Genomic DNA, 26,035 nt, shown 5'->3' with positions numbered 1-26,035 from the left:
GATCTTTGTCCATGGTTTAAAGCATGGACAAAAATTGTACCCCCTTCGTGAATTCGGGCCCAAGAGTTAAGGATATAGTTATGCCTAAAGTACTGATCTTAACCCGTTGAGGATGGACTGATTTTGCTACAACACGCATTTCCCATAGACACGTGCCCGAGTATACACGGGACCCGTCGAATGGGTTAAAGTAATCTTATTTGTTCAAATTCATTGAATTCTTCCGTCGAGATGTTTTCATTGCAACTGATTGTCAATCAGTTGCAATCTTATATGTGTATAGATGAGATTGTTGTTGATATACCATTGTAATTTTGTTTGTACAAGTGAAGAAATAGAATAAGCTAAAACTGAAATGGTTGATTGCTGTCTTTATTCCTACAGTGCATCGAATCCAGAGATTCTCACTTTCCCTCAGAACCCAGATAATTATATAGGCCCTCTACCAGAGACAGGCGTGAGCGAGTCTGACATTGGCCCCGGTATTGTTCATCTGTATGAGGTTTGTTTTTTTCTTCTTCTTCTGTTTTTTTTTTTTTCAGAGTAAGCAGAATTTGTTATAGCAGTTGATAGCAGTTGACTTTACAAAAAAAATTGCAGTTGTCAGCGTAGAGATGTGATCAATTAAAGTAGATGAACAGTGAAGAACACTGTCATTGTGGCTGATGTTTAAACCCATTAGCAATGTCTGCATGATTTGATTCTACATGCCTTTTCACTTCAGGGACTAAAGGAAATGTCTGATGAGATCCAAAAGGGTACTTTGTTTTGAGTCATTTTTGTTGTGTAGATTCAAGAGCTGCTTATGAAAATGTTTAATTAAATGAGACATTTCGATATATATATATATTTTGTTAAACTAGAAATGGGACTTATTTATATTCATTTTTATGCCTCCGCCATGAAGTGGTGCCGGAGGCATTATGTTTTTGGGTTGTCTGTCCTTCCGTCCATCCGTAATCAATTTTGTGGACAGCGTATTACCTAGAAGACCTTTTGAGGTATCCTAATGACGCTTGGCATGTATGTGTATGAGGGCGTGGAGTTGTGCCTATCAACTTTTGGGTGCACATACTTAAGGTCAAAGGTCAAAAGGTCAAGGTCAAATGCTAAAAAATGTCACTAATTTCCTCCAAATCTATGCAATGCCTGAAGATATTTTCTTGAAACTTCGTGTATACATGTACTACCCAATTATTCTCTGGTGAGAGTTTTGGTTCGTGAGGTCAAAGGTCAATTGAAAATGTTAAAACTTCACTTTTTTCTCCCTACCTTGGAAATGGTTGAATGTATCTTCATGGAACATAGTATATATGCATGTACTGATTGGCAGTGATTATGTAGGGAACTTTTGGGTCATTGGTTCAAAGATCAAAGGTCCCTCATATTTTTGCAATGCCTGTAGGATTTTTTAAAAAACTTGGTGTATGTATGACCCTATAGAGATTCTCTGGGAAGTTTTGTTGCCAAAAAGGTAAAGGTCAAAGATCAAGTGAAAGTGTGGAACTTTACTTCTTCCTCCATATCTCGGAAGTGGCTCAAGTCATCTTGAAACTTAATAGTACATATTTATGCATGTTCTGCCCGACAAGGATTCTCTTATGAATTTTAGGTTCAAGGTCAAGGGTCAAAGGCCAGGTGAAATTGGTAACAATTTACTATTGAATACAGAAATTGCACTTTTTCTCCTTACCTTGAAAGTTACAAAGCAAGTAAAAGTCCTTAAATCCCCAAATACATGCTCTCCCATTCATCCCATTAAACTTAAGTCAAGGAAGGTGAACATTCAACACATTTATGACAAATTGGTCATTTTAATATTTTTACCAATTATGTGAAACTGTCATCACACATTGTCCACATGTACTCTAGACCTATTAGGAGAATTATGCATTGTGGTGGAGGCATACCAGTCGCCATAGCGACATTTCTAGTTTGTTTTTTTAAATAATTTTGTGGCAAGTGAGCAGCCGTTGAAAATATAGTTGATTTCTTCATGACACCAACCCCTTCTCCGTAGGTCCGCAATGGCGGTCCCAGCAGTGCCGGGAGAACAACAATGGAGATTTTGTGGCCGATGAAGGACGAGACGGGCGAGTACCTGTTCTACCTCCTGGGCGTCAACGCAGCAGAAGGCGTCACCTGTGACATTGTCCAGGGCGAGGCCAACCCACTGGGAGTGAAGGTGAGGATGATGGATCATCAAGCTGCCCCCTACCAACCCCTCACCCGCCCCTTTATACACAGTACTCTGCAAAAAATTTAAAAATCTGCCAACAGTGGCAATGTGCACTAATTGCAGCAACTGTGGCAACAGCACAAAAAACCACAACGAAACAATGAAATGATTGCGGTATAAAAAGCATTTGAGTCGTTGCTGATGACATTAGGCCCTTTGAGTCAAATGTGATTCGAAATCAATCTTTCTCTGAGTGTGTCTGTTTTGTAATGTGTTTCAGGTGTAATAAGCTGCAGTGGACTTGAGTAGGAGGTTTTGTGAAAGTGAGTTACAACTAAAAGTGTGTATTATAATCATAAAGGCCTATTTAGAGGCTGCCACAACACAGAGTGCCGTAAACACTTTTTATGGCAGTAGGTCAAACATTCATGCTCTAGGGTGTCATGGTGATCTCCATGCAGACATTCGGACAAAAAAAAAAAAAAAAAAAACTCTCCATAATTCCTGTTTCTCAACCTCACCCCACCCTGTCATTTTTTCCTTCTCGCACATCAGCTTGACGCCAGCACGCAAGACGAGCTCAGCAGCACGTCGTCCCGTCGGCGACGCGACGCCGCACAGGCCCAGGCCCTGACCCAGTCCGAGCCGTACTACTGCCAGGCAGAGCACTGCGTCAGGATTCGCTGCGACGTCACCGGATTGGGCCCCGGCGAGGGCAAAGTCGTCAGACTCCTTGGCCGATTCTGGCAGCGCACCTTCCAGACAGTAAGTGCTGTGATTCAATGACTAGTTTATATTCATGTATACAGTATACACTAAATATCTGTCACTGACCAACCGTGTGGTGAAATATCTCTAGAGTTAAAAGTTAACCTGAAGAGCTGGGGGTTTTAATTTCTTTGCTTTACGATATGACCAAAATGGGTAATATAGCATTGATGTCAGTAAAACGTTTTAAGCTGATGCTATATCTTTAGAGCCAAAAACATACATTGTAGTATGCATGCACAACTATCGATTATTGCTCTAGACTGTACACATACGCATAAGGAATATGTGAAATAAGACCTCTGCACATGTGCACTCAAAACGACTTAAAGAATGCTCTACCGTCAGACACATATGTACTTCAAACAGGGATCTATAGAAAAGAGAGTGTTCATTATTATACCGCTCATGCTTGACTTGCTCAGCTTTAGGACGCAGGAAAATAGGGGGCAGGAGAATCTTGCTTGTATTGGATAGCAACAAACATGCAATGTAGGTATTCATATTAAAGGAAGAGAGGCTTGCGGTAACACTGTGTGTACGTAGTCCTTGAAATGTAGATGATCATGCGTTTTATTTTTGCTGTTTCTTTTATTTACTCTAGACGGAGATTCAGAATGCTGTGTCTCCAGTGTTTGTAGTGGCATCCACGGCAGTGGCAGAGGTCATGGAGGTGCCCTACAATATACCCATCCCTGAGGAGTTCAGCGATTCCACCAAGGTACATTATGTATGTTAGTTCACATTATGATGGAGAGGTTCTCTTTACAGCTGTGTATGTAGGGCCCTTCAGCAGAGTACAGATTTTCATATTGATGCTGTCTGCTCTTACAGGGGAGTGAAACCCAAATATGCATGTGGATTGAGTGAGAGCAGCAGGACTAGTAGAACACATCAGCAAAGTTTGAGAGAAAACAATCTGTTGTAAAGTTATGAATTTTTGAAGTTTCCGTGCAGCCATCACTGGATTAGAAGACTACTGCCGTTCATGACGCGTGACAAATGGAAAGGGATAATTATACAGAAAATCTAATGAGAGTTCCACAACTTATAACTTCTTCTGGCAAGAACAGCTGTACACATACATAGACTTGTAACTGACTTATGTTTATGAAGGTAATATTATTTCCCCTGTGTTTTGAAAGAGGTAAGTCAAGCGCTCTTTCATTATTCTAGAAAAGTAAGAATATGTTTAATTTTCTCTGTTTTCTGTATATTGTAGTCCATACATGACGTCACAAAATGTTGTCCTCTCATCCAGTGATTGCTGCACTAAACCTTTCCTAAGAATTCTTAAATTTTGAACAGATTGCCCAATTTTCCTCAAGTTTGGCTGATGTTTTCTATGAATATCGCTGCATACCCTCAATTCACATACATATCTTGGTTAAATCCTCTTTTAAACGATGGCCATGGTAGGTGGTCAGAAAGCTTGGACATCATATGCCCGACAAGTTGAGATAGGCTATACCCAAAGATTGTGTTGTTCTTCTACATGTGCACTGGCGCAATAGTGGCAGTAGTGTGTGAAATTGTGATTTGGATTCGACAGAGAAGAAGAATATTGTGTTCAAAGATTTGTGTGTGATAATTTATGCAATTATGCAATTTTAAGAAGCCATTTAGGTCATCTAACTACTGATGTGTTGTAGCTAGGTTGTCAATAACTCATTTCATGTTTTGTAAAGTGATATCATTGAATCTGTAACATTTCTTGAATTTGCGTAGTGTGGATATTCATGTCTATGGCTATTTGCAATGAGAAAATGATTTATGATATTTCGAATGGATGAAAAGTAATTGCATCCTGTTGTATGTGATATGATGTGAAAAGTTGAGTGGTAGGTCCTTCCCATATACTGTTATGTGACCTACATTGTAATGGATGGGGAGAGAGCATCTTTTTCGAAACAACAGCAGTCAAAATGATGTATGGATCTTCATCGCTTTGTTTTTGTGATTTGTACGGATCTTCATCCTTTTGTTTTTGTGATTTTTTTTTTTTCGTCTCCCAGGCGACGACGACGCTACGATCGGAAGATCTGGTGCCGGAGCCGGCACCCATCGCCTGGTGGATCATTGTGGTGTCAGTGCTTGGGGGCATCATCCTCCTCATCATCATCATTCTGGCACTCTGGAAGGTGAGGCAGATGTGTCTGAGTGGGGCAGAGAAGGGGGGCAAGGGGAGACGGCAGGGGGGAGCTGATGGGATGGGGGGGGGGGGGGAGATTAACGAGCGCATCCAGGATTCAGACTTTGGCTGTGGTCTAACCTTCTTTACTTGATATAGAAGAAGTTTTACTCTGGTCCGTATTTGAAAGTCTGATATTTTGCATACCTTGCATTCACATTTCAAACTACCCCAAAAGTTTTGCAGGTGCATGTTATCAGTGTGTTTTGAGTTGATCTATTGTGTTTTAAATACCCATTCTACAGCATACACCAGATCACATGGTGACAGTCTTTGCAATTTATTCATTCGAGCGTATGGCACAGTGTGCCTGGTTGATGCCGTTTGCTGACTATTGCTAGTCACCTGGGGCGAACCACGAGGGGCTGGCATCATTCGCCCGTTTTCTTGTATGGGTGGTAGTGGGACCACTTCACCGGGGTTGGCACCCTGCTCTTTGCAATAATTTCTATGGTAGAGAGAAAAATAATTTTTAATTATCTGTATATTTATTTCTCATGAAATCTTGTTTTCTTACCAGAACTGAGCACCGAGGTTCTCTCATTCTGTCACATTAAAAGATAAGAGTTCAACACTTGTGGTCATAGACAATTCACACTATCCTTATTGCCTAGTCCCATGGAGGGGACTTAGAGCTGTTTTTCACATGGTTGCTTGCTTAAAAGGATAAACTAGCTGTTTCCTTTAATAGCAGTTACAGAATAATAAAACAGAAAAATAAATGCCACATCAATTCAACTCAGTGTTGTTAACTGTTCATGGAGATTTCACTCTGACATACACTTGACCAGAAAGTGTAGATACATGTGAGTGTGCAGATTTCCTTTCCTTTGTCATATCCCCATTCTAACAAAGAAGTACACCTTTCCACATATGTTCTTTTCTCTGTTTGCCTGTACTTGGGAGCAAGTGATCTACACATCGTACATCTGTCAGAAATGTACAATTAACCTGTTGAAGACAGGCTGATTTTGCTACAACACGCATTTCCCATAGACACCTGTCTGTGTATACCCGGGACTATTTTTTTAACGGGTTAATCAATTATTTTGCCTAGAGGGGGTGCAGGCGCATTAATCCCTGGTTGTCCTCCTTCTATTTTGCCCGCCCCACCCCACCTATGACCCAAGATTCTTGTGGGCGACTCGATCTTTTGTAGATTGCCACGTTAACACAAAAGCTAAAGGTGTAGGTTTCAGTCCATGTAATTACTTGTTTCTCTTTGCCTATCTGCTCCTCCTCCCCCTTTTTCTGTGGTAGATGGTAAGTACATAGAAGAAGCAGTTTTCTCTCCCTCTCCTGGAATAGACAGAATCATTTAATGCCATGGTTTGTCACATCATCATTTAATTTTGAGAGAGCTTCGTGAAACATGCATATGATTTCTTCAAGTGAGCAAGCTACAATAGTATGAAGTGTAATGTTATCCTGAGGTCACTGAAGTTTTGAATTACAAGTACATTCAACATATTTTTGTTGTTGTTGTGGATGGAACTGTCAGAGGTCATTTGTGATGTCCATTAGTCTTTATCCATGGCCTATGTTGTGAAATCCAAACTTTCAGCGGGGAAGCCATCTGCAGGGCATCCATCGACCCCCCCCCCCATCACCACTACCACCCTCCAACTCCTCTTCCTTCCCCCTCACCCCCACCCCACCCCACCCCACCCCCCCCCCCAAAAAAAAGAAGAATCATACCCAACATTTTCACATACGTGATGAGACAAATGTTAAGCACATTTACGCGGACAGGTGCCATTCCATTTTGACTGCCAAGGAGGGAATCTCAGTGGTCCGGGGCAAGTGGGAAAGCCTTTAGTAGCACCTTGGTATTTGAAACATGTTCAGCCATTGTAGTCTCTGCAGAGCTTTTAGCTTTTATTTTTTTTTCTTTCAAGGAAACACAGAATAAATCAATCATGCCCAATCCCCATCCCCTTCACCCTAATCCCATCTGTCACTTTAATCCCACCCTTTGGGTCCAGAGGGTGAAAGGTGAATCAACATGGCTGATGCAAAGTCTACCTGAAATGTACAAAGTATAATTACTTTTTCAACATGATACGTCCAAAGCACTTCAGTCACGTGAGTGCCCACATATGAAATTTCAGTCGGTCACATGATTTGATAATGCAGATACACAGAAGTAGAATTCTAATAACAGCCAAGAAAGGGTCAGCATTAACTTACATGGCAAGTTAGAGGATGAAGTTTTTATGAGCAGAAGGGTTTGAAAGAAGGAAAAGTGTGCTTAGACGACATTTTTGGAACATGCTCCAGTCGATACAAGTACAACATATTGCCAGCAAAGAGCCATTTGAAAACCAATTTTTATCAAATAAACGTTGAATCCTTCTTAAAATTACATGCTCTTTCATATTTCGTAAGAGGTTTCTCATTATCTCACTTAGGAATGTTCAAAACATGAATCCCCACCTCAACCAGTACTGTACAGTCCCTTTAAGGTGGGTTATCACAAATGATGTCTGTCATTTCCAGAAACCCTCGTGCCTTCTGTTTTGAGTGTTTTGTTTTGTTTTGTTTTCATTTACGCAACCTTTAAGTGGAAAAAGTGCACGAACGACAGCATTGATGAGCAATTTTTTCTATGATCTTGTGTCTTCCCATCCCAGTGCGGATTCTTTGAGCGCAAGAAGCCAGGGGAGGAGCAGGGCAAGCCGTACACGCCGGTAGCTACCGACGAAAAGAGCGGGGAGCCGGTATGACGCACCGGACTGAGTGTGTGTTTGCATCTCCTCCTAATCCACCTTCCCTTCACATTTTGTAATGTTGCTTTAATTGATATTGTCCCAAACAGTGTACTATGTATGTATCATTAAAAAGTGAGACGATTTTTTTTCTTCCTTTCAAAGAAAAAGTTACAAGTTAAAAAAGAAAAAAAAAATCACGAGAAAATGTTAATAGAAAAAAAGTGGCGAGACTGTTGGTAGAGGTATTCTTGTGACTTCACTGATATTGTATATGTGTGTAGTGAAATGGCAGCTGTGTTTGAACTGGAGCTCATTGGGAAATGCTTGTCTTTTGAAAGCTGATACGACTTGATCTACTTAAACAGGAAGCTTTCAAAAGGGAGGAGTGTCCGGACTGAAGTCATGACTGTATGTAGGCTTGATCGTGCAAAGGCCCTTCGTCGGAGGTTTGGGTTTATTGGAAAGTGTTGAGAAACAATGATTTTTAGGCTATTGCCTGAACGGAGACTACTCTCTATGTATGCATGATCAGCTGCCTGATCGTGTTGGTGAAAGAGTGCAGTGGAAATGGCAGATCAAAAACATTTATTGAGTACATTCTTTTCAGTGAATGATGCACTGACTGTTTGATATCATTCTGTCATCAAGAAAATTGAATGGCACAGATGTTGAACTGTCTTTGTATCCATGAAATGTACTGAAGTGATTTGGAAGTTGGTTTTTTTTTTTAAATTTTGAGGGGAAAAATGCCAAAAAAAAGAGAGAATTAATGACATGTGGAATAAAAATCTCATTTCCGCTCCTGTAAAACGAGGAATGTTTGCATGCATTTTAATTTCCCAAATTTCACGAGAACCAAGATTTGTGAAATTAAAATGCACATGAAAGTTCTTGTCTACACTACATGCACTGAATGTTAGAGGCAACTCACGAAAATTTCATGCCGAGAAAAAGGCCATCGGCTCCAATTCGTGAAAATATTATGTTTTACAGTATCAAGGTTGCTTGAAAGCATGTACACTGTATTGTATGAATTTCAAAGTGAATGATGAGAAATGATGTATGAATTAGGCTGCTGTTTGTAAAGTGTGACAAACAAGTCAAGTTGCAGTTGTAAACATTCTGTGTGTCATGAGTGGAAATTGGCAGCTCGTGTGTTTCATAATAATCACTGGTTTTCGGAGCACAACCTAAATGTTGCTGTCATAGTGGAATAATAATGAAGGTCCACATTTACACAAGGTTACCCAGAGTTCGTGTGATCTGCCATTAAGCTCTGTAGAGATGAAAACCAAAATATTTCGCTTGTATAAAGTAAATTGATGCAGTGTGCATTAGACTGTAGCTACAAAAGGTGATAGATTTATATGTGTTAAGAGGTAATGTGGAGTAGCAGTAAGTATTGTGACAGCCTCAGTCTGTTATAACCAAACTTTGTAAGTCCTGTGATGTTCTTTTTTTTAAATCCAGATTGTCAGGTTTGAAATCAAAAGATTTAAAATAATATGTACCATGTGGAATGTCTGTGATGTGCTCATTTCAGAAAAAAAATTAATTTATCAGTGCCTTGATGAATAGTGAGAATTTTTGGTATCATGTTTCTATCAGTTTCAATGTCAGGTCTCTAGAATTACCAAATCATAGCAAATGTAAACATAGCCTTCCCCAGACAGATGGATTTTCACTGTACTGTCATATGCACTCTACAAGATTTTTTTCCAACACTAGGGAAATGTGAGTTGTCTTTTTTTTTCGTAACTTTTCTAATGTTCCATTTTTCTTTTTCTGCTTCAAGAGAGTAAAAATGAAGGGAACATAAATATACAAATGTGGAAAAAATGCACTGCTTTCTAATGCTTAATTGTTACCAGCTTCCTGTCTTCATAACCATAAATGTATCTCCTTTAAAAAAAAAGTTAGAGGTGCAATACTTTAAATTTATTATTAGGTGCAGAGACTAGAGCCTAATCAAAGCAGCCTATTCAAATCAACTCATGTTGCAACGAGTGACTTCCTCCTCCCAACTATGTCTGGCGTGGATGGTTTTTCAAATGTAATTTTGCTGATAATTTGCTTGTGACTTTTGCAATTTTGTACCTATTATTCTTTTTAATCTATATGACACTTGTCACTGACTGCGCAGGCTTACACTGCAGAAACAAGTGAGTGTGGGATAGTTCACCAATAGCCCATTTTGTCTGTGGCAAATTCATAAAGTTTGTGGTAATGTAAACACTGCTGGCTTTGCTAACTCGGTATTTTGCCCGATGAGGTTTTTTGATGCATGCAGTCATGCAGAAGTCTCCAGATGTAAAGTGTGATGTTCATGACAAGTGTCTTTTGCCAGCACTGCTTAGAACAAATTTCCTGGGCGGCCACACCTGATACGGAAATGGAAAATGTGCTAAGATGTGCTTAAGTTTGATTAAAAAACGTTCATTGCATTTGATGGTGAGCATGCAAAGATTTTCCTGTCTCCAACCCCCCCCCCCCCCCCCGAAGAAGCTGATTTAGAATCTTCAGTACTCTTGTGTTTTCATCAAAGCACATTATTTTCTCTCGTACGAAGAAAATGAAAATGTTATACATTTTTGGGGTTGTCAAAGAAATTCAAGCAATTCATACAACCGGGGACCGAATAGTAGTAGTAGTCAAATAATCGGTTTGAAGGATGGGTTAGCGATGGTCGTGGTGCTTCTAAGTGATACTACGTATCTCTGTGCGTGATAAACAAAGATGCATTGGGTTTTGATACTGTCTTTTGTAACAGAGGTACCATATCAGCGCTACACACACACGCAAGTACAAAGTAAATTGCAGCTTTGGCTCTAGCTGAAACCAGTTCACTGTGTGACGGATGCATAATTATTGGGGAAGGGGAAACACTTGTATACTACTGCAAACAAACTCCGTTGCTAGGATATCAGGTTGCAGGTGCAAGGTGGCTAGCAGTGGGTTAAATGTGCCACTCTCCCCACCCTCTGAATGAAAGTTGAAATGTATATGTCACCAAGTCAACTTTGTTGTCATGATGCATTATTCCATGGGATGGTATTTCAAATGTTTCTGCTAGATCAAGATCAGACAGATTGACTATTGTCTTGCTACATGTGCATTGTACAGATCCATGTTGCACATTTGCCACAGTTCATAAGATTTTAATGAAGTGGCTGCACATAATGACATTGTATTTGTAAGCAATTATGGTATGTCTCTTACTGTGTGTTTTGCAAATGTCACTAAAAGATGAAAGAGGAGGGGAGGGGAATAATTATTAAACTCTTTCATTGTCAATAATATCATGTGTGGGACTTAAAATAAAATGCAACTTGCAGGTCCTGAAGAAATAACAGTGTTGTGATGATGTTTGATATTTGAAACAGATTTGTTTCTAAAACAACAACAACAGCAACAACAGCAACTTGGAATGGGAAATGTCGACATAGTGACTATAAGTATTATGCAAATTGATCCTTCACCGTGTATTGTTACGTGTAGTTATGAGTATGATGAGGTGATGTTTCATTTGTATGTGATGCTTGCTAGCCGACCCTTATATTTTTGTTTTTCCTTTTATTTTTAAAATCTATCAGGTGTTTGCAGTGGGCACACAAATATATATAAATGCCAAAAATACACTTTATCAAATTTGGGCGTATAAATGATACAGTAGTAAATATGATGGTGTGTAAATCGTGAAGGATCTGCACATACAGCTGTCCATGAACATCAAAAGGATTTCAAAGGCACCAATGTAGGTAACACCTTGATGGCGCAACGCAACCATTATTAGTATGACTCAAGTCTTAGACAATTCAGGGGAAAGGAATGAACACGCACTATATGTAAACACTGAAAAGCAACAAAACAAAAAGTGAGAAATATATTTTCGGGAGGTGACATGAATATAGGGAGGAAGAAATGTTTCTGTGCCACATTGCTGCCAATTTGCCAACCTAGGTTTTGTGCTGTTCACAAGTAACAATCTGACCTTCTCATGCATTTATGCACTATGAGCTTCACAGAAGGCAGCATTTGCACCATTACTCAACCCCGCATATGAATTATGGAAAAAAAAATCATGACAAGTGTTACAGCCTGCCAGAAATTTTAAAGCATAGTCAGGCAAGCGATAATTTAAAGGGAGGGGGAAAGATACTCTGAAAACAAAGAGAAAATGAAATTAAATCTTGTTACCACAATGTATTTCTACGAGCCATTGCCTTGTACATAGTCAAGTACAATGTATTGTGAGTATGCTTTTTTTTTTTCAAATTTATCTATTCATTACTTTTTTGTTGTTGCGATGTGGCGTTATTGAATTTTAGCTTTGGTTTTAACATCGCGTGTCATGATTATGAATTGAATTGCTAGACGAAATATCTTATTTATTACAGATATAAGGCCGACAAGGTTTATGTGAAATAGAGGGGTGATGATTAGAATGTTTTAGTGTGTGTATTCTTGTATAATGTGCGTTGATTAAAATTGATGCAGAAATATGTGTATTACTCAGTTATGATTTTGTCATCGATATAAAATGTATATGTGCTCTCTATCATGTGTATAAATTTCTGTTTTTCAAAACATACTTTGGTCTTTTCTGATGGGATATTCTCTAGACATTAATCTATAGTTTGGCTTATGTATTTTCATATAGTTATGTTTTTCAGTCTTTTGTGGTACTGAAATTGAGTATAGCGTTTGCTTTTCTTCATGACGTGTAGTTCAGTTTTGTGCGTAAAAAAAGTACTTTTATACATGGATATTGTAAGTTGATATCCTGTGAATCACAAGATGATTGAAATGCATTTCTGTACGTGAGAACACTTCGAGATGCCATGCATTATAGATGGAGACAGTGAAAATAGTAGAGAAATAATGCATATATTTTATGTTGTTACTGTATTTCTTTCTCTGTAAGCGACATTCAGTCTTTTGTTTATATACATAATATTTAAGCGACTTATGGCTTTAAGACCCGGTGGTGTTGGGATACCATGCTCGGGTATGTTCGAATGGTCCACCCATGACTCTCCACGCTACCGGGTTTTTAAAGTTCAAAGTTTTACTCTTTTTGTGGATGATAGGGCATAGGATGAGTTGATAAGAGGCTATTTTCAGCCTTTCTCTGAAGCGTTTGGGAAATATTCTCCTTTTTCCCCTTGAAGCAATCAGGAGTCGCATTGTGAAGTTAACTTGGAAAAACAAATTAGCTAGCAGAGAGTGGAGAAAGAAAGAACATGATCTCTTTGTTTGAGTTATCCGAAGCGGCCTATCAGAACCAACGTTTAGTGATTAAGGAACGTATGACCATGAACGTTGCGCTGAAAATCGTTTCATGAAATTTCTGTTACATAATCTTTACAGAATTCATGTCAAAGTCAAATAGATCCTTTGTGGGTTATTCAACTTGCGAGTAAATGCCGTCGGGTAAAAAAAGGACTTTTAGGAACAGTAACAGGAAATTACCTGTCAAAGTTTGTATCTGTATGTGTGTGTACATGTATGTCTCCAACTTCTCATTTTTATCTTTTGTACATGCGTACGCAATTTCTTTCATCAGTCTTTTAAACTCATTTTGTCTGTTTTTTTTTAATTCTTGATTTGTATCTTTTAAAGAGTGACAGTGTAATCAATTAATGTCATGATGATATTAAATACAATGTAATAGTGATATTCGTAAAACGTGCACATGTATTGGATTTTGTCGCATAAATATATTGCAGAATATGATGAAAAATTAAAACAAGTTTTTGTATGAAAAATATCCTTCATGGCACCATGTAGTTTCTTTACTTGTACATTATGCGTGTGTGTATGTGTGTGTGGGTGTGTGTGTGTGTATATATTCTCCGTATTTTTTATTCATCTATTTGCATTTTTCAGCGTGTGTGATTGGGAAGCTGAACCAATTCCTTAACTGTAGCGTAGTTAATACAGTATCATTCCAAACTAAAATGAATAAACTATGGAGGGTAGTTATCAATATCATGTTCAACATTATTGGGGTTGTTGAAGTGATGGACGTGGACCTTGGAGTGACAAGTTTCTTCACATAGAGGCAATAATCACACTGGGATTTCATTCATTGATAGGAGGAGCCCACTCACTTTTAACATTTCTGTTGAACAATTATTAACGACAGGATCAATGAATATCTAAAAAAGAAAGAGAAAAAAATGTTAGGAACACTCTGGTGTCTCTATGCGACTCTTAGCCGCAGTTTGATTTTATTATCCTTTCAAAAGAGTCTCGGAGGAAAAGTGAAGAAAAAGAAATACATGTAGAACATTAACCTCCCAAACTAACAAGTCCGTGATGTCTGATTCATCTTTGAGCTAAAATTATTTCAGGATTATAAATTATTCAAATGATAATGCGAGTCACTTGTATGGCCGCCAGACGGTAAAGTAATCTTCAAGTGATCGTGATCAGACTTGTTTTCCCGCAGTTATTGCTTTGTTAGCATTTTTCTTTAGTAGATTGAGAAAGGTGTGTGGAAAGATGATTGTATTGTATGTCAACTCTGCTTATGTGCGCGCGCGCGCGTGTGTGTGTGTCTGTCTCTGTGGTTTGGTGTGTTGTGTCTGTGACTGTGAATGTGCGTTTGTTTTTTGGGTTTTTTTTTTCCAATGTTTCTTGGACAAGCTACTTCCTGTTCAAAGTGATTGGAATTTATTAGACAGGATAATGGAATTTTAATGAAAGACAGAAAATAAGGAAATAGACGCACCTTTAAAAGAAACAGTGACGTCAGTAGTGGGGTCCTAATCTTCAATGTTTAAAACTTTTAATCTATGAAAGGAATTATATAGGGCGTAATAGATGAGGTGGTTCATCACCTTGCGGCAGATATCTAGGTTTAATAGTGTATGATGTTTGAACAAGATGAAAAGACAATAGTGTAATATTTTGATAATGTTTGTAACTGTGTTACATTGGTATACACTGTAACTGATTCTGGGAGAAAGGCCTCGAGCCTCGGTGATTAACTCCCCTGGCAACCAGCGGTATGCACTTAGAACCACCACAACCTTATCATGTAATATGATTTTCTGTTTGTGCTCAATGTCCGCTTGTATTTTATGCTGAATTTCCAAATGAATAAATAATAAAGAAAGAAAGAAAGAAAGAAAGAAAGAAAGAAAGAAAGAAAGAAAGAAAGAAAGAAAGAAAGAAAGAAAGAAAGAAAGAAAATGATAATAAAAAATATAAGGAAAAGCAGAAAGCACCAACATTTTTGGGTACAGTTGAATGAATGATCTAGCAAAATCGCCCATTTCTCAAACAAATTAAACATTGCTGAGAATAGTGTCACTGATGCAAATACACAAGTAATGCAATGAATGTGTGTGTGTATGTGTGTGTGTGTGTGTGTGTGAGCGTGTGTGCGTGTACGTGTGTTTGTGTTTTCTAAGTTCGTTCAGCGAAAATGCAATACAAAAGTGATATAATATGCCTAGGCGAATATAATGAGAGTACAAATGAATGGGAAAGTAAAGTGTTGTGAGGCAATGACATCTTTGCATTGTCTAATATTGACATATGCGATTATGAACAATGTCATTGTTTTGTGAAACTGAAAGCGTGAAACTTAAACATGCTATTAAAATATGCAAGTAATATATTCATGTCTATGAAGTAATCGTAATTAAAGAAGGAGAATTCCACTTTCAGGTTACATGTTGTACTCACTTCACAAGAAAGTTTAGAAATAAAAATGAATGCCCACTCCCACACACAAACGGTCAAATTATAATTTCATATAATGGGGGAAAAATGAAGATGAATGCGTGTAACACTGTGTCAGTTTCTTTGTATTACAGCACGGTGAAACAATCATTTGCTTGTAGGCCTATAAATGATAATCGAGTTCTTCTCACGCACATAACTATAGTCCCGCACGTATTCCCGCACAGATTACGGATGATTATATATTTCATATAGCATAAAAATATATAATTGAGTTGAATTTATTTTCACATCAAGAGGAGGAGAACCCTGATCACCATAGCTGGTTTCCATAGGGGTCCGCATCTCAAATATACATGTATGCATATCTCATTTAACTTGATTACGATAAGGAATCCAATGCGGTAAATCAGGTCACATGTATACTATACCGCGGCTACGGCAGTGCAGTAACTACTAGGTGTTACCAAAAACAAAAACAAAAACAAAAACATTTCCCACTTTTGATCCTTAATAGTTCAAAAACTATATATCAGATAACACTGACATTGATATGAGCAATAGCTAAATAGTGTAGTTGTCCAACTACAGTTATGCTAGTATTCTCTTATTTCGTACCTATGATATTAACGCCTACATAAGAATAGCATAAATACGTTTCATTAAATTCAAGAAATATTTTGAAATTAGGCTTCAGATTTTGTTCTGTTTTCAATCCTCTGTACAAAATTCTAATTTTACACAGGGGTCAAATGGTGTGTATGGCAGTGTGACGTTAACACCCTGACAATGGTCCTGAACAATGACCAGGATTGGAATGCTCTATTACATATTCATGAGGAATTTGTCACAGCTAGGTTTATTCATCCTGAAATGTAGTCAATGCAAGCATATGAAAACATGTGCTTATGTTTTTCATGTGCATGCATTTTACCCTTTACCATGAATTCAGACTAGCAGTTTCCAGGGCAATTCATCAAGAATTATTGATAAAGCATTGGGATGTGCCTTGGAGCAATCTGAGTAGAAGCCTAGTCAACAGGGCTCTGAAATGGTGGTATTCGTGGTATTCATGTTTATTGTTCTGGGTAATTGCAAGCACACACTCACATATGCCCGACACATCATTGGTTCTTTTGTAAAGTTCAATTTTGTACAGAGGATTCAAATTTGTACAAAATCTGGAACTTGGCTTTAAAATTAATCATGAATTTAACGAAACTGATTCATGCTCTCATATTCAGATCACCTCTAACTAAATTGTACATTATTCAGCTGTTACTCATATCAATGACAATGTTATCTGATGTATAGTTTTCGAACTACTAAGGATCAAAAGTGGGAAATGCTTTTTGTACACCTAGTATGAACCCGTTTCTTACAAGTTAAATTCAAAAGATAAGGTGTTACAGTCCCCCCCCCCCCCACACACACATACTAGCGTTCTGTAGGCGATGGAGCGATTCATGCGGAACTGGGACCTACATCTTGGAGGGTGCCACCTTTGCCACTGGACTATGCATTTTTTATTCAAATGTATTTATTGATAATTTGTTTTTAATGACTTTTCCATAACATTTACTACTTCGTGTTTGTTTGTTTCATCCCAGTACTGAAGGATGTCCGAGCTGGAACCTCTGATGTTTGCTGACCTGTTCGAGCACTCATTATGTGTCATGAATCTATCGCAGCAGCCCGGTTAGCTCAGTCGGTAGAGCATGGGACTCTTAATCCCAGGGTCGTGGGTTCGAGCCCCACATTGGGCGACTCAGGTTTGTTTATCTTTTTTTTTTTCTTTAAATGGAGATCGGAATACAACTTCATCGAATCACCTGCAGGACAATAAACTCCTGGTTGTTTCAGAGCTTAAGCTTTTATTGTCATTGTCATGAGCTGAATGATTGTATGAAAGTGATAATTTTCAATTCTGTTGATGGATTTTGTATAGTTGTAAACGTTGGGTTAATGTATGACGTTGTCATGGTGTATGTGATAGTGTATGTTAGTATGAGTTAATTTCGGTTGCATTCTGCGCTATGTCTGTCAGTGGTGTACCTGTGATGTATCAGTTTATATTGTTGTGATATCCAATGTACAAAGAATTTTCATTGTGGACAACAGAGTAATCAATCAGTCAATCAATCAATCAATCAATCAATCAATCAATCAATCAATAAATCAATCAATCAATCAATCAATCAATCAACTAGGGCCTATTCAACAATATGAACATATTATAAACAAAAGAGTGAAATCAATGTTATTGTTGATGAGTCATGCGGAATAAATGTCATGACGCCTCTTGAAAGATCGTCATCAGCAAATTACCAAATTCTGTGTTAAACGACGAGAAACGAAAACAATCCAATTTTCAATATGATACCCCCTGCCTAGAGTGTCATATCTCTTAAGCTTGTTACAGTGTATGTGTATATCACGAGGATTCATTCATTTATTTCTTCTGTCTGATGCTCCTCAGTTTTTACGTGTAAATAACAACTCTTATGTGTTGATCTTTGATTCCTTTGAAGTGAAAAAGCCAAACCAATGGTGTAGGCCTATCAACACGGGTGCACGTCCCCGATCCCACGTGTCATCCAGCTCACAAGTCATACAGCCCAAGAATTATACAGCTCACGAGTCACACAGCCCATTAGTTCGACATTAACAAGGCCCACGAGACCGACACAGCCCCGTGTTGTCTGTCGAACTCGTGAGCTGCTTTTACCTGGCGTCGAACTCATGGGCTTTATTTGCCTAGTGTCGAACTCATGGGTTGTATGACTCGCGAGCAGTATGACTCATGGACCTGTTTTCAATGTCGAGCTCGTGGGCTGTATGACTCGTGGGTGTCGATCTAGTGGGATGACCCCCATCAACACACCCTTTCCCTGTCATACGTTTGGCAATGCACAAAGTTTTTCTTCTCCAATTTCGCTCAGCTCCTTTCAAATGGCTTTAAAACAAAGAAAAAAATCTGATTACAACAGTGAAAATCTATACGTAAGCACTGGTAAGGAAGTTATGAAATTTAAAGGATTCGGTAATTGAAGACGAACGTGTGGAATTGTATCTCAGTTTTCGTTGTGTATTTCAACTCGGCGATGAAAATCACATACTTCGGCCTATTGATAATTTGTTTTTCCGAAGCTCGTATGGTCCCTCATAGATTACAATATTTCGCCTTACGATAAGGAGACGCGGTAAATCAGGTCAACTGTCTTTATCGCGGCTTCGGCAGTGTCGTGAATAGGCCTACAGTGAATACACAATTAACCCGTTCCTTACATGACCCAAAAGCATCCATAGACTATTCACCCCAACAAGCAGCTTTTCGTGATATAACGGGCGATGGAATATTTACCCTACTGGAAAGAACACAGTGTTCCACAGTGTGTTCACAGTGTGCTCACAATAATAGTCGACAATGTGAAATCGCTCTAAATCTTCCAATCACAGAGTGTTCAGGTAGTAATGTTTTGTTTCACACTGTGTACAGATGACTCACATCGTGTTCACACTGTTAAAACGCTCGAATTAACAGTGTGAAGAGATTTCACACCGTGGTTTCTCACACTGTGGGCACTGTGTTCTTTCCAGCAGGAACCTATTTAGAGCTACCAATAATAGGCCCTATACATCTCGAAGGGTGTCACTTTTTCCACTGGACTCCACCATTTTTCTTGCTGTTTTTTTTTTAAATCTATTTATTCCTTATTTATATTTTTGAATGGCTATTCCATCACATTCCTTTCCCTCTGCTTGTTTGAGTATAAGTTGAGTTTGCTTGCTTGATTATTTGTTTGCTAGATTTTTCATCCCAATGCTGAAGAGGCTCCCTCGAAGCTGGAACCTTGTACAACCAGTCACTATTATTCAGCTAACTTTTGCGAAAGCCCGGTTAGCTCAGTCGGTAGAGCATGGGACTCTTAATCCCAGGGTCGTGGGTTCGAGCCCCACATTGGGCGATTCAAATTTTTCTCTTTTATTTTTTAAAAACTTATTATTTATCATTTTTTATTCCATTATTTTTTTACGGAGCTCGGATTCCAACATTATCGAGAATCCTTGAGACTTCGTGAAATTAAGCTTTTTATCATCATTATTTGGTCTATCGATGAAAAATACAAACTGATTAATAAATATTAAGTATTTACAAAAGAGTGGAATTAAACTATATTGCATAAACAAGTTCCAGACATAAGACTCACAAATCTCGCTTAATTTCGATAGCCATATTATCCCAAGCCAATCAATGATGCCGGCATCTCATTCTCCATCGAGAATTATCGAGAATTATCGAAAATTGACCAATAGGACGACAGGATAGGATGCTATCGAATATGACAGGTGTACTAATGTTATCGCGCACGTGCACGCTACACATACGCAGGGAGATACACCGTAGACTGTGTGTTGATACGTTGAAGAACAACCTTGGACTGTAAACAGTGAGTAAATCTCACTTAGCCTACTTTGCTGTTACTCTTGAAATGATTTGTGAGGGATGTAAGCCATTGTAGAGGCACTGGTTAAACCATATGCCTTCGGTTCTAATTAAGTGTTTTGTTACTACTAAATGCTACAAACCTTGTAGTATGTAACTACAAGGCGTACAATGTAAATCGAATGTGTAGTCCCATAAATAGATTTATTGGTTAACTAGGTAGGTCGCTTACTAATAATTTCACCACTGCACTGTACCAGCAGAGTAAGGGACCAGCCGAACGCGACGCGAAGCGCGCAGTATAACTGTGTACACGAGCGCCCCTAACGTAATGTTGCAATGGCATGATTGGCAATGGGTCTTAATGTTCATGAATGTAAGAAGAACCTCCTTCTTCTCCTCCGCCTCCTCCTTCTTCTTCTTCTCCTCCTCCTCCTCCTCCTTCTCCTTCATCTGCCTAATGCTTGTAAAGCCGTAGGTCTAAAGGCTTACTCCAGAGTAACCGCAGCAGCGACCCCATACGGACAAATACGTACCATTACTGTGTTACAGCGCCCCGCGACGGGGTTAACTCCAGAGCAGATACACATATTCTTGACATCGGCTATCTGACTACAATTTGTATGTAGGGACTGACGCGATGATGCCTATCCGGATGAGCAATTTAGCTGGATATGTGAGGAAATTTTACAATGTTTAGAATAAACCCACTAAATGTAGGTTCTGGATCTGGATCTGGATCTGGATGTGTACGATGCAGGGCCCTACTGGGCGGGGCGCGGGGCCCTGGCTGGGCATAATGCATCGGACGAGAGAGGGCGCAGGGATAATTAGAAGGTGTTATCAATGGCCTTTTTGAATGAGTAGCTATCTTAATCTATTCTGGCCTTTTTAGATCAGAGTCGGTTACATTAATAATTTATACAGTGAATATTTTATACATGAACATCCAAAATTCTGATCATGTCTGCAGTGTGTACTGTAGGCCTACTGTTCTGATGGGAATTTAGCGTGAAACAGCCAGTAACTGTTTTCTTCTTGGCAATTGGAAAGAACAGTCCATCACTGAGTGTATAGTTGTACCATTTGGCAGGTCTGATGTGTGGTGTATGTACAGTGACTTTTATAATCATTTCTTCATTGTACTATGTGCGGCTAATTAAAAGACCATGCTGCTCTATTCAGAAAGCAGGATACTCTGCACCTCCTCTTGAAGAGGCTTGCAGTGGTAGATGGTGGTGACTAGTTCTTCCGGCAGAGCGTTCTGTCAAATAACCTGATAGCATCTGGAAAGATGGATCTCTGATACTTGTAGTGATAGATAAGTGTCCGTGCAAAAGGTATCTGGAATTGCCGTGCATGTCCACGCAGTGATGTTGATACTGAAATCAGGAATGTGTGAGGAATGTCGATTGTTTGTTGGGTGTATTGTAGGTAAATTGTGAGTTTTGTAGGACTCCTACAGTTACATGATTTTGAAATCACTTTTTTTTTTGTCTTCACTGAGCTTGAGAATGTGCGGATGATAAAGAAGTCCAGATAAGAGATGGCTGGGTACTCGACATTGGACTGTATTAGTGTTTTGAGTACAACTAACATATCCATGATTTGGGCAGACAATACAAGTCTGTAGATTGAGTAGGCAAGGCATTGTTCTTGAAAAATTGTCATTAGTGCCGTGCTCACCCAAACTATTGCCTGCAAAAAAGAAAAAAAAAAGACCTGGATACCAACTGACAAGCACAAGAGGTGGTACAGGAGGATGTGACTTGTGAGCTCCTCACTGCAGCACCTCTCATTGATCCCTCAACTAACACGCCCATCAAAGAACCACTCCTGGTGGACCTGTCAGCCAGCACCAACTCTAACACTATTGATATAAGCTTCTGACATTTCAAAACGAAAACAAAGTAACAACAAAAAGGGAATGATTTTAACGCAAAAATTTAAAACTGAAAGGGGAAGGGGGTTGCTCCCACTGCTACCACTTTAAGTGGTAACTTAGATTGCAGTTACCACCTAAAGTCTTTGAAACTTCTTTGTGTTTACAGTAGAGGTTCAGATCAGTGGTTCTAGTTGTTAAATCTGTTGCTTGCACTTACAGACCTTAGATATGTTGAGATATTATTATATTATACTTAAAGGACTCTGATGGACCAGACATCCTTCCAGGTTATGCAGCTGTATCATACAGAATCTAGCAGAGTACCTAGTTGCCCTGGTGGATGGGGACCTGACGCTCACACTGGACACTGGTTTGTGGGGGAGCCCTGTCAGCTTACGACAAGTGTCGTATACCATCCCGGTATAGGGACTTAAAACAAAGTCCACATGATATGCTTTTTCAAGCACTTAAAAGGTCTCTTTTTGAGGGTGATTTAAATGTAATAAATTTTGATGAATTTTGGCTAGCGAGCGCAGCGAGCGAGCCGAAAATTTGTGTATTTCAGCTTACAAAACGTGGAATTCTTGTCATTTTTTGCTTATCAAATCTTACAATTCTACTCAAGATATAGTGACGGCCTTATAGATAACGATTTATACCAACAAACTGAGTACTTTAGAAAATACTCTAAATACGCGCGAGTGAGCCCAAATTTGTATATTTCTACGTCATCATCACGTTTTGTTCTTATCTCTCTTTTTTTTTTGATAAATTTTGGCGAGCGAGCGTAGCGAGCGAGCCGAAAATTTTCGTATTTCAGCTTACAAAACATGGAATTCTTGTCATTTTTTGCTTATTAGATCTTACAATTCTAATCAAGATAGTGACGACCTTATAGATAACTATTTATACCAACAAACTGAGGACTTATAATATAGTCCATGGGCCAAGACCCGAAAAATGGGTTGTTGGTACCATCTGAGGTGGCACAACCTTTTTGGTGTCAGTTTGTTTGTCGGGCATAGATATGCTTATCAAGCTATGATAGCATTTCCAAATGAGTAGCTTAGTCATAATAAATGAATTTTTAACCAATTTGGTCTCGTTTTTATATCCCTATACTTCTGAATCGAAACTAAACCGCTATACAAAGAAGAGCACTGCCTTCTGTATGTCCACAGGTGTTCTGTTGTAAACGCGGTGCGCTTAGTTTTTATTCAAGGCAGCGAAGGGAATATCCAAAAGGTTATGATGTCCACAGCTGTCACGCGGTGCGCTTAGTCTTTATCTAGACCAATGTACCGTTATCATATCTAAAGTTCCTCATAAAAGGGATTATCTATACTGTTTTTATACTACCCTATCAACAAATACATCAGTTTTAAACAAAAATCACTCTGTTCATTTACAATATCATTCATTATAATGTATTGTAGTGTACCGGTACATTGTTTTTGCATATCTTATATTGTTGGAGGGAAATAAAGCGACATTGGCGTGGTATCAGCGTTTTCACCGAGGCGTTTTCGCCGGAAAATGATAAATAATTGAAAGATACGGTAAAATTCACGAGGAATTGCTTTTGTTGTTGTTGTTGTTTTTAGATAAAAGGATATACACTGTATCATGTACCGATGTGTTTGCTCAGTGAGTAGAGCGGCTGCCCTCACAATCGGGAGGTTGTGGGTTCAAACCCCGGCCGCGTCATACCAAAAGACGTTAAAAGATGGGAGTTGCTGCTACCTTGTTTGCCGTTCAACAGTTGAAAAGGTTAGAGCAACGTCGATCTGGCGCTGCTCAGTGGCTGCCGGGCCCACGATCAATTGGGCAAAAAGAATTTCCATTCTCGGACAATAAAATTTGGAGTTTATATACAAAACAATTATTATTATTATTAGATCATACGCTTTGAATATTCCCTTCGCCGTCTAGAATAAAGACTAAGCGCTGTGGACATCATAACCTTTGGATATTCCCTTCGCTGCCTTAAATAAAGACTAAGCGCACTGCGTTTACAATAGAACACCTGTGAACATACCATAGAGCTGCATTTTACAGCTCTATGGAACATACAGAAGACAGTGCTCTTCTTTGTATAGCGGTTAGTTTCGATTCAGAAGTATAGGGATATAACAACGAGACTAAGCTACTCATTTGGAAATGCTATCATAGCTTAATAAGCATATCTATGCCCGACAAACAAAATGACACCAAAAAGGTTTTGCCACCTCAGATGGTACCAATATCTGGCCTGGCCCATGGACTAATACTCTAAATTAGTACGAGTGAGTGAGCCGAAATTTGTATATTTCCGCGTCATCATTACATTTTGATCTTATCTTTTTTGATTTGTTTTTTTTTTCGCCCCTCCCCCCCCCCCCCCCAGAATGTTCGAAAGCGTTGGCGTCCTCTTTTGATCCAATCGGCGATCGTTTCAGAACGAATGAAATTACAGCTGCTGCTCCGTGAAACATTTTGCCTGCTAAATATAAAATGACATGTGTGAACACAATAGACATCGTCATGTTTTCCGCGTCATCATCACGTTTTATTCTTACCTTCTTTTTTATATAAATATTGAAGAGCGAGCGTAGCGAGCCAGCCGAAAATTTTTGTATTTCAGCTGACAGAACATAGAATTATTGTGTGAACACAATTAACATTGTCATTTTGTCCGCGTCATCATCATGTTTCGTTTTTATCTTGTTTGATTAAGTTTTCTGCCCCCCCCCCCTTCCGGGCGAGGTTTTTTCTTCTTCTTCTTCTTCTTCTTCCTCTTTTTTTTTTTTTTTCTTCTTCTTCGTTTTTCCCCGTCTTTTGCGCCCCCAAGGAGTGGCGCCCGGGGCACGTGCCCCCGTTGCCCCCCCCCCCCCCCCCCAGATACGCCACTGGTACTGGCACTTATCACAAGGTCAGAGCCCCCAAAACTGCTAAACATCCAGGAGTGCAGTCTTTAGAATGGTAAATCATTGTAGATCATTCCACCTTCTTTTTTGCTAAAAAAACGAAACAAAACAGACAAACTGAATATAGGGAGGTCAACAAAAATTTTAAGACTGTCTGGTGAACATTTCAAATTAGACAACTGACTTAAGATAAACCTCCAAAAACTTCAATAGTACTATTTTCTTCAGGGCTGTGCCCCTCAAAATATAGTATTTATTGAAGTCACCCCACGCACATAATTTTAACCAGAACCTCTCAGGCCTGAAATATTTGTAAAATACATTGTATCTCATTTGAAAGCAGAAGAAAAAAAATCTTTTAGGACTGCCAGTCATTCATAATTAGCCCATCAGCCTGTAAAAGCCGATGGGAAGATTTTTATAATCAATATTTGTCACTTATGTTGATTTTGCATTTCAACCTTGCTCAAAATCACACAATACAAGCTACTGTAGTTTAAAGGTAAAACAGTTCTTAATCTGAGAACAGTTCTGGGTTCAAGTCCCAGCAGTGGCAAATATATGTGCGTTTTGAGCCTTTAAATTAAAGTAATTGAATGTAATGAAACATAATGGGCAGCTTGAGTCAACTAATATCAACCAGATTGATGAAGATAACAGTAAAATCCTTAAAAAGGGATAATTCATTGTTTATTATTACATCGTCCGCCAGATAGAATATGTGCATTCAAAATACTAGAGGAGCACTCTGAGAGAGCAGACTTCTGCCAAGCAGCCACTATGAAAATATCACCGTTTCATCAGTAGAATACATCAATGAGAGTTTGAAGATTTCAAACAATCCACTCAAAAGTTATGATTTTTTTTTTTTAGTTTCTGTGCAGTCACTGCTGGTTGAGAAGACTACAGTTTGTGATGACGTAACATGCGTAGAGCAATGTAAAGAAAATAAAGAGAAAATTCCACAAAATTTCACTTTGAAAATTATGAAAAAAAAATTATTATTCCCTCAACTTGTTACGGGCGCATGTTAATGTTAATATCATTCCCCAGACCTTCTGAAAGCGGCAAGTCAGGTACTCATTTATCATGTGAGAAAAACAAAATTATGTTGAAGTTTCTTGTTATTTTCTTTGTAACATTCTATGCATGTGACACCGCAAACTGTAGTAGTTTTATGGCAGCAGTGAAACTTTAAAAATTCATAACTGTTGAACAGATTGTTGGATTTTCCTCAAACTTTCACTGACGTG

At 38.8% G+C, this 26,035-nt stretch overlaps 1 protein-coding gene and 2 non-coding genes across 3 annotated transcripts in view; all 3 read left to right on the top strand.

Moving 5' to 3' along the window:
- LOC139730064 (integrin alpha-8-like) overlaps positions 1-8,450 on the top strand; it is a 113,370-nt gene extending 104,920 nt beyond the window's left edge. Inside the window, exons 24-29 of the mRNA XM_071640975.1 lie at positions 385-502; positions 2,021-2,185; positions 2,735-2,944; positions 3,552-3,668; positions 4,963-5,088; positions 7,772-8,450. Coding sequence (XP_071497076.1) covers positions 385-502; positions 2,021-2,185; positions 2,735-2,944; positions 3,552-3,668; positions 4,963-5,088; positions 7,772-7,864 — 829 coding nt within the window. The 3' untranslated portion in view covers positions 7,865-8,450. The remainder of the gene's footprint in view (positions 1-384; positions 503-2,020; positions 2,186-2,734; positions 2,945-3,551; positions 3,669-4,962; positions 5,089-7,771) is intronic.
- Positions 8,451-17,237: 8,787 nt separating this feature from the next.
- On the top strand, positions 17,238-17,310 carry Trnak-cuu (transfer RNA lysine (anticodon CUU)). The gene has a single exon. It is a non-coding gene; the product is annotated as a tRNA-Lys (tRNA).
- A 2,129-nt stretch (positions 17,311-19,439) lies between these two features.
- Positions 19,440-19,512, top strand: Trnak-cuu (transfer RNA lysine (anticodon CUU)). Its single transcript has one exon. It is a non-coding gene; the product is annotated as a tRNA-Lys (tRNA).
- The last annotated feature ends 6,523 nt before the right edge of the window (positions 19,513-26,035 follow it).

This window comes from Diadema antillarum, unplaced genomic scaffold (assembly GCF_040938485.1).
Source record: "Diadema antillarum isolate AM-2024a unplaced genomic scaffold, OU_Dant_1.0 seq00000288_RagTag, whole genome shotgun sequence".
NCBI lineage: Eukaryota > Metazoa > Echinodermata > Echinoidea > Diadematoida > Diadematidae > Diadema > Diadema antillarum.
This window is presented reverse-complemented; position numbering and strand designations above follow the sequence as displayed.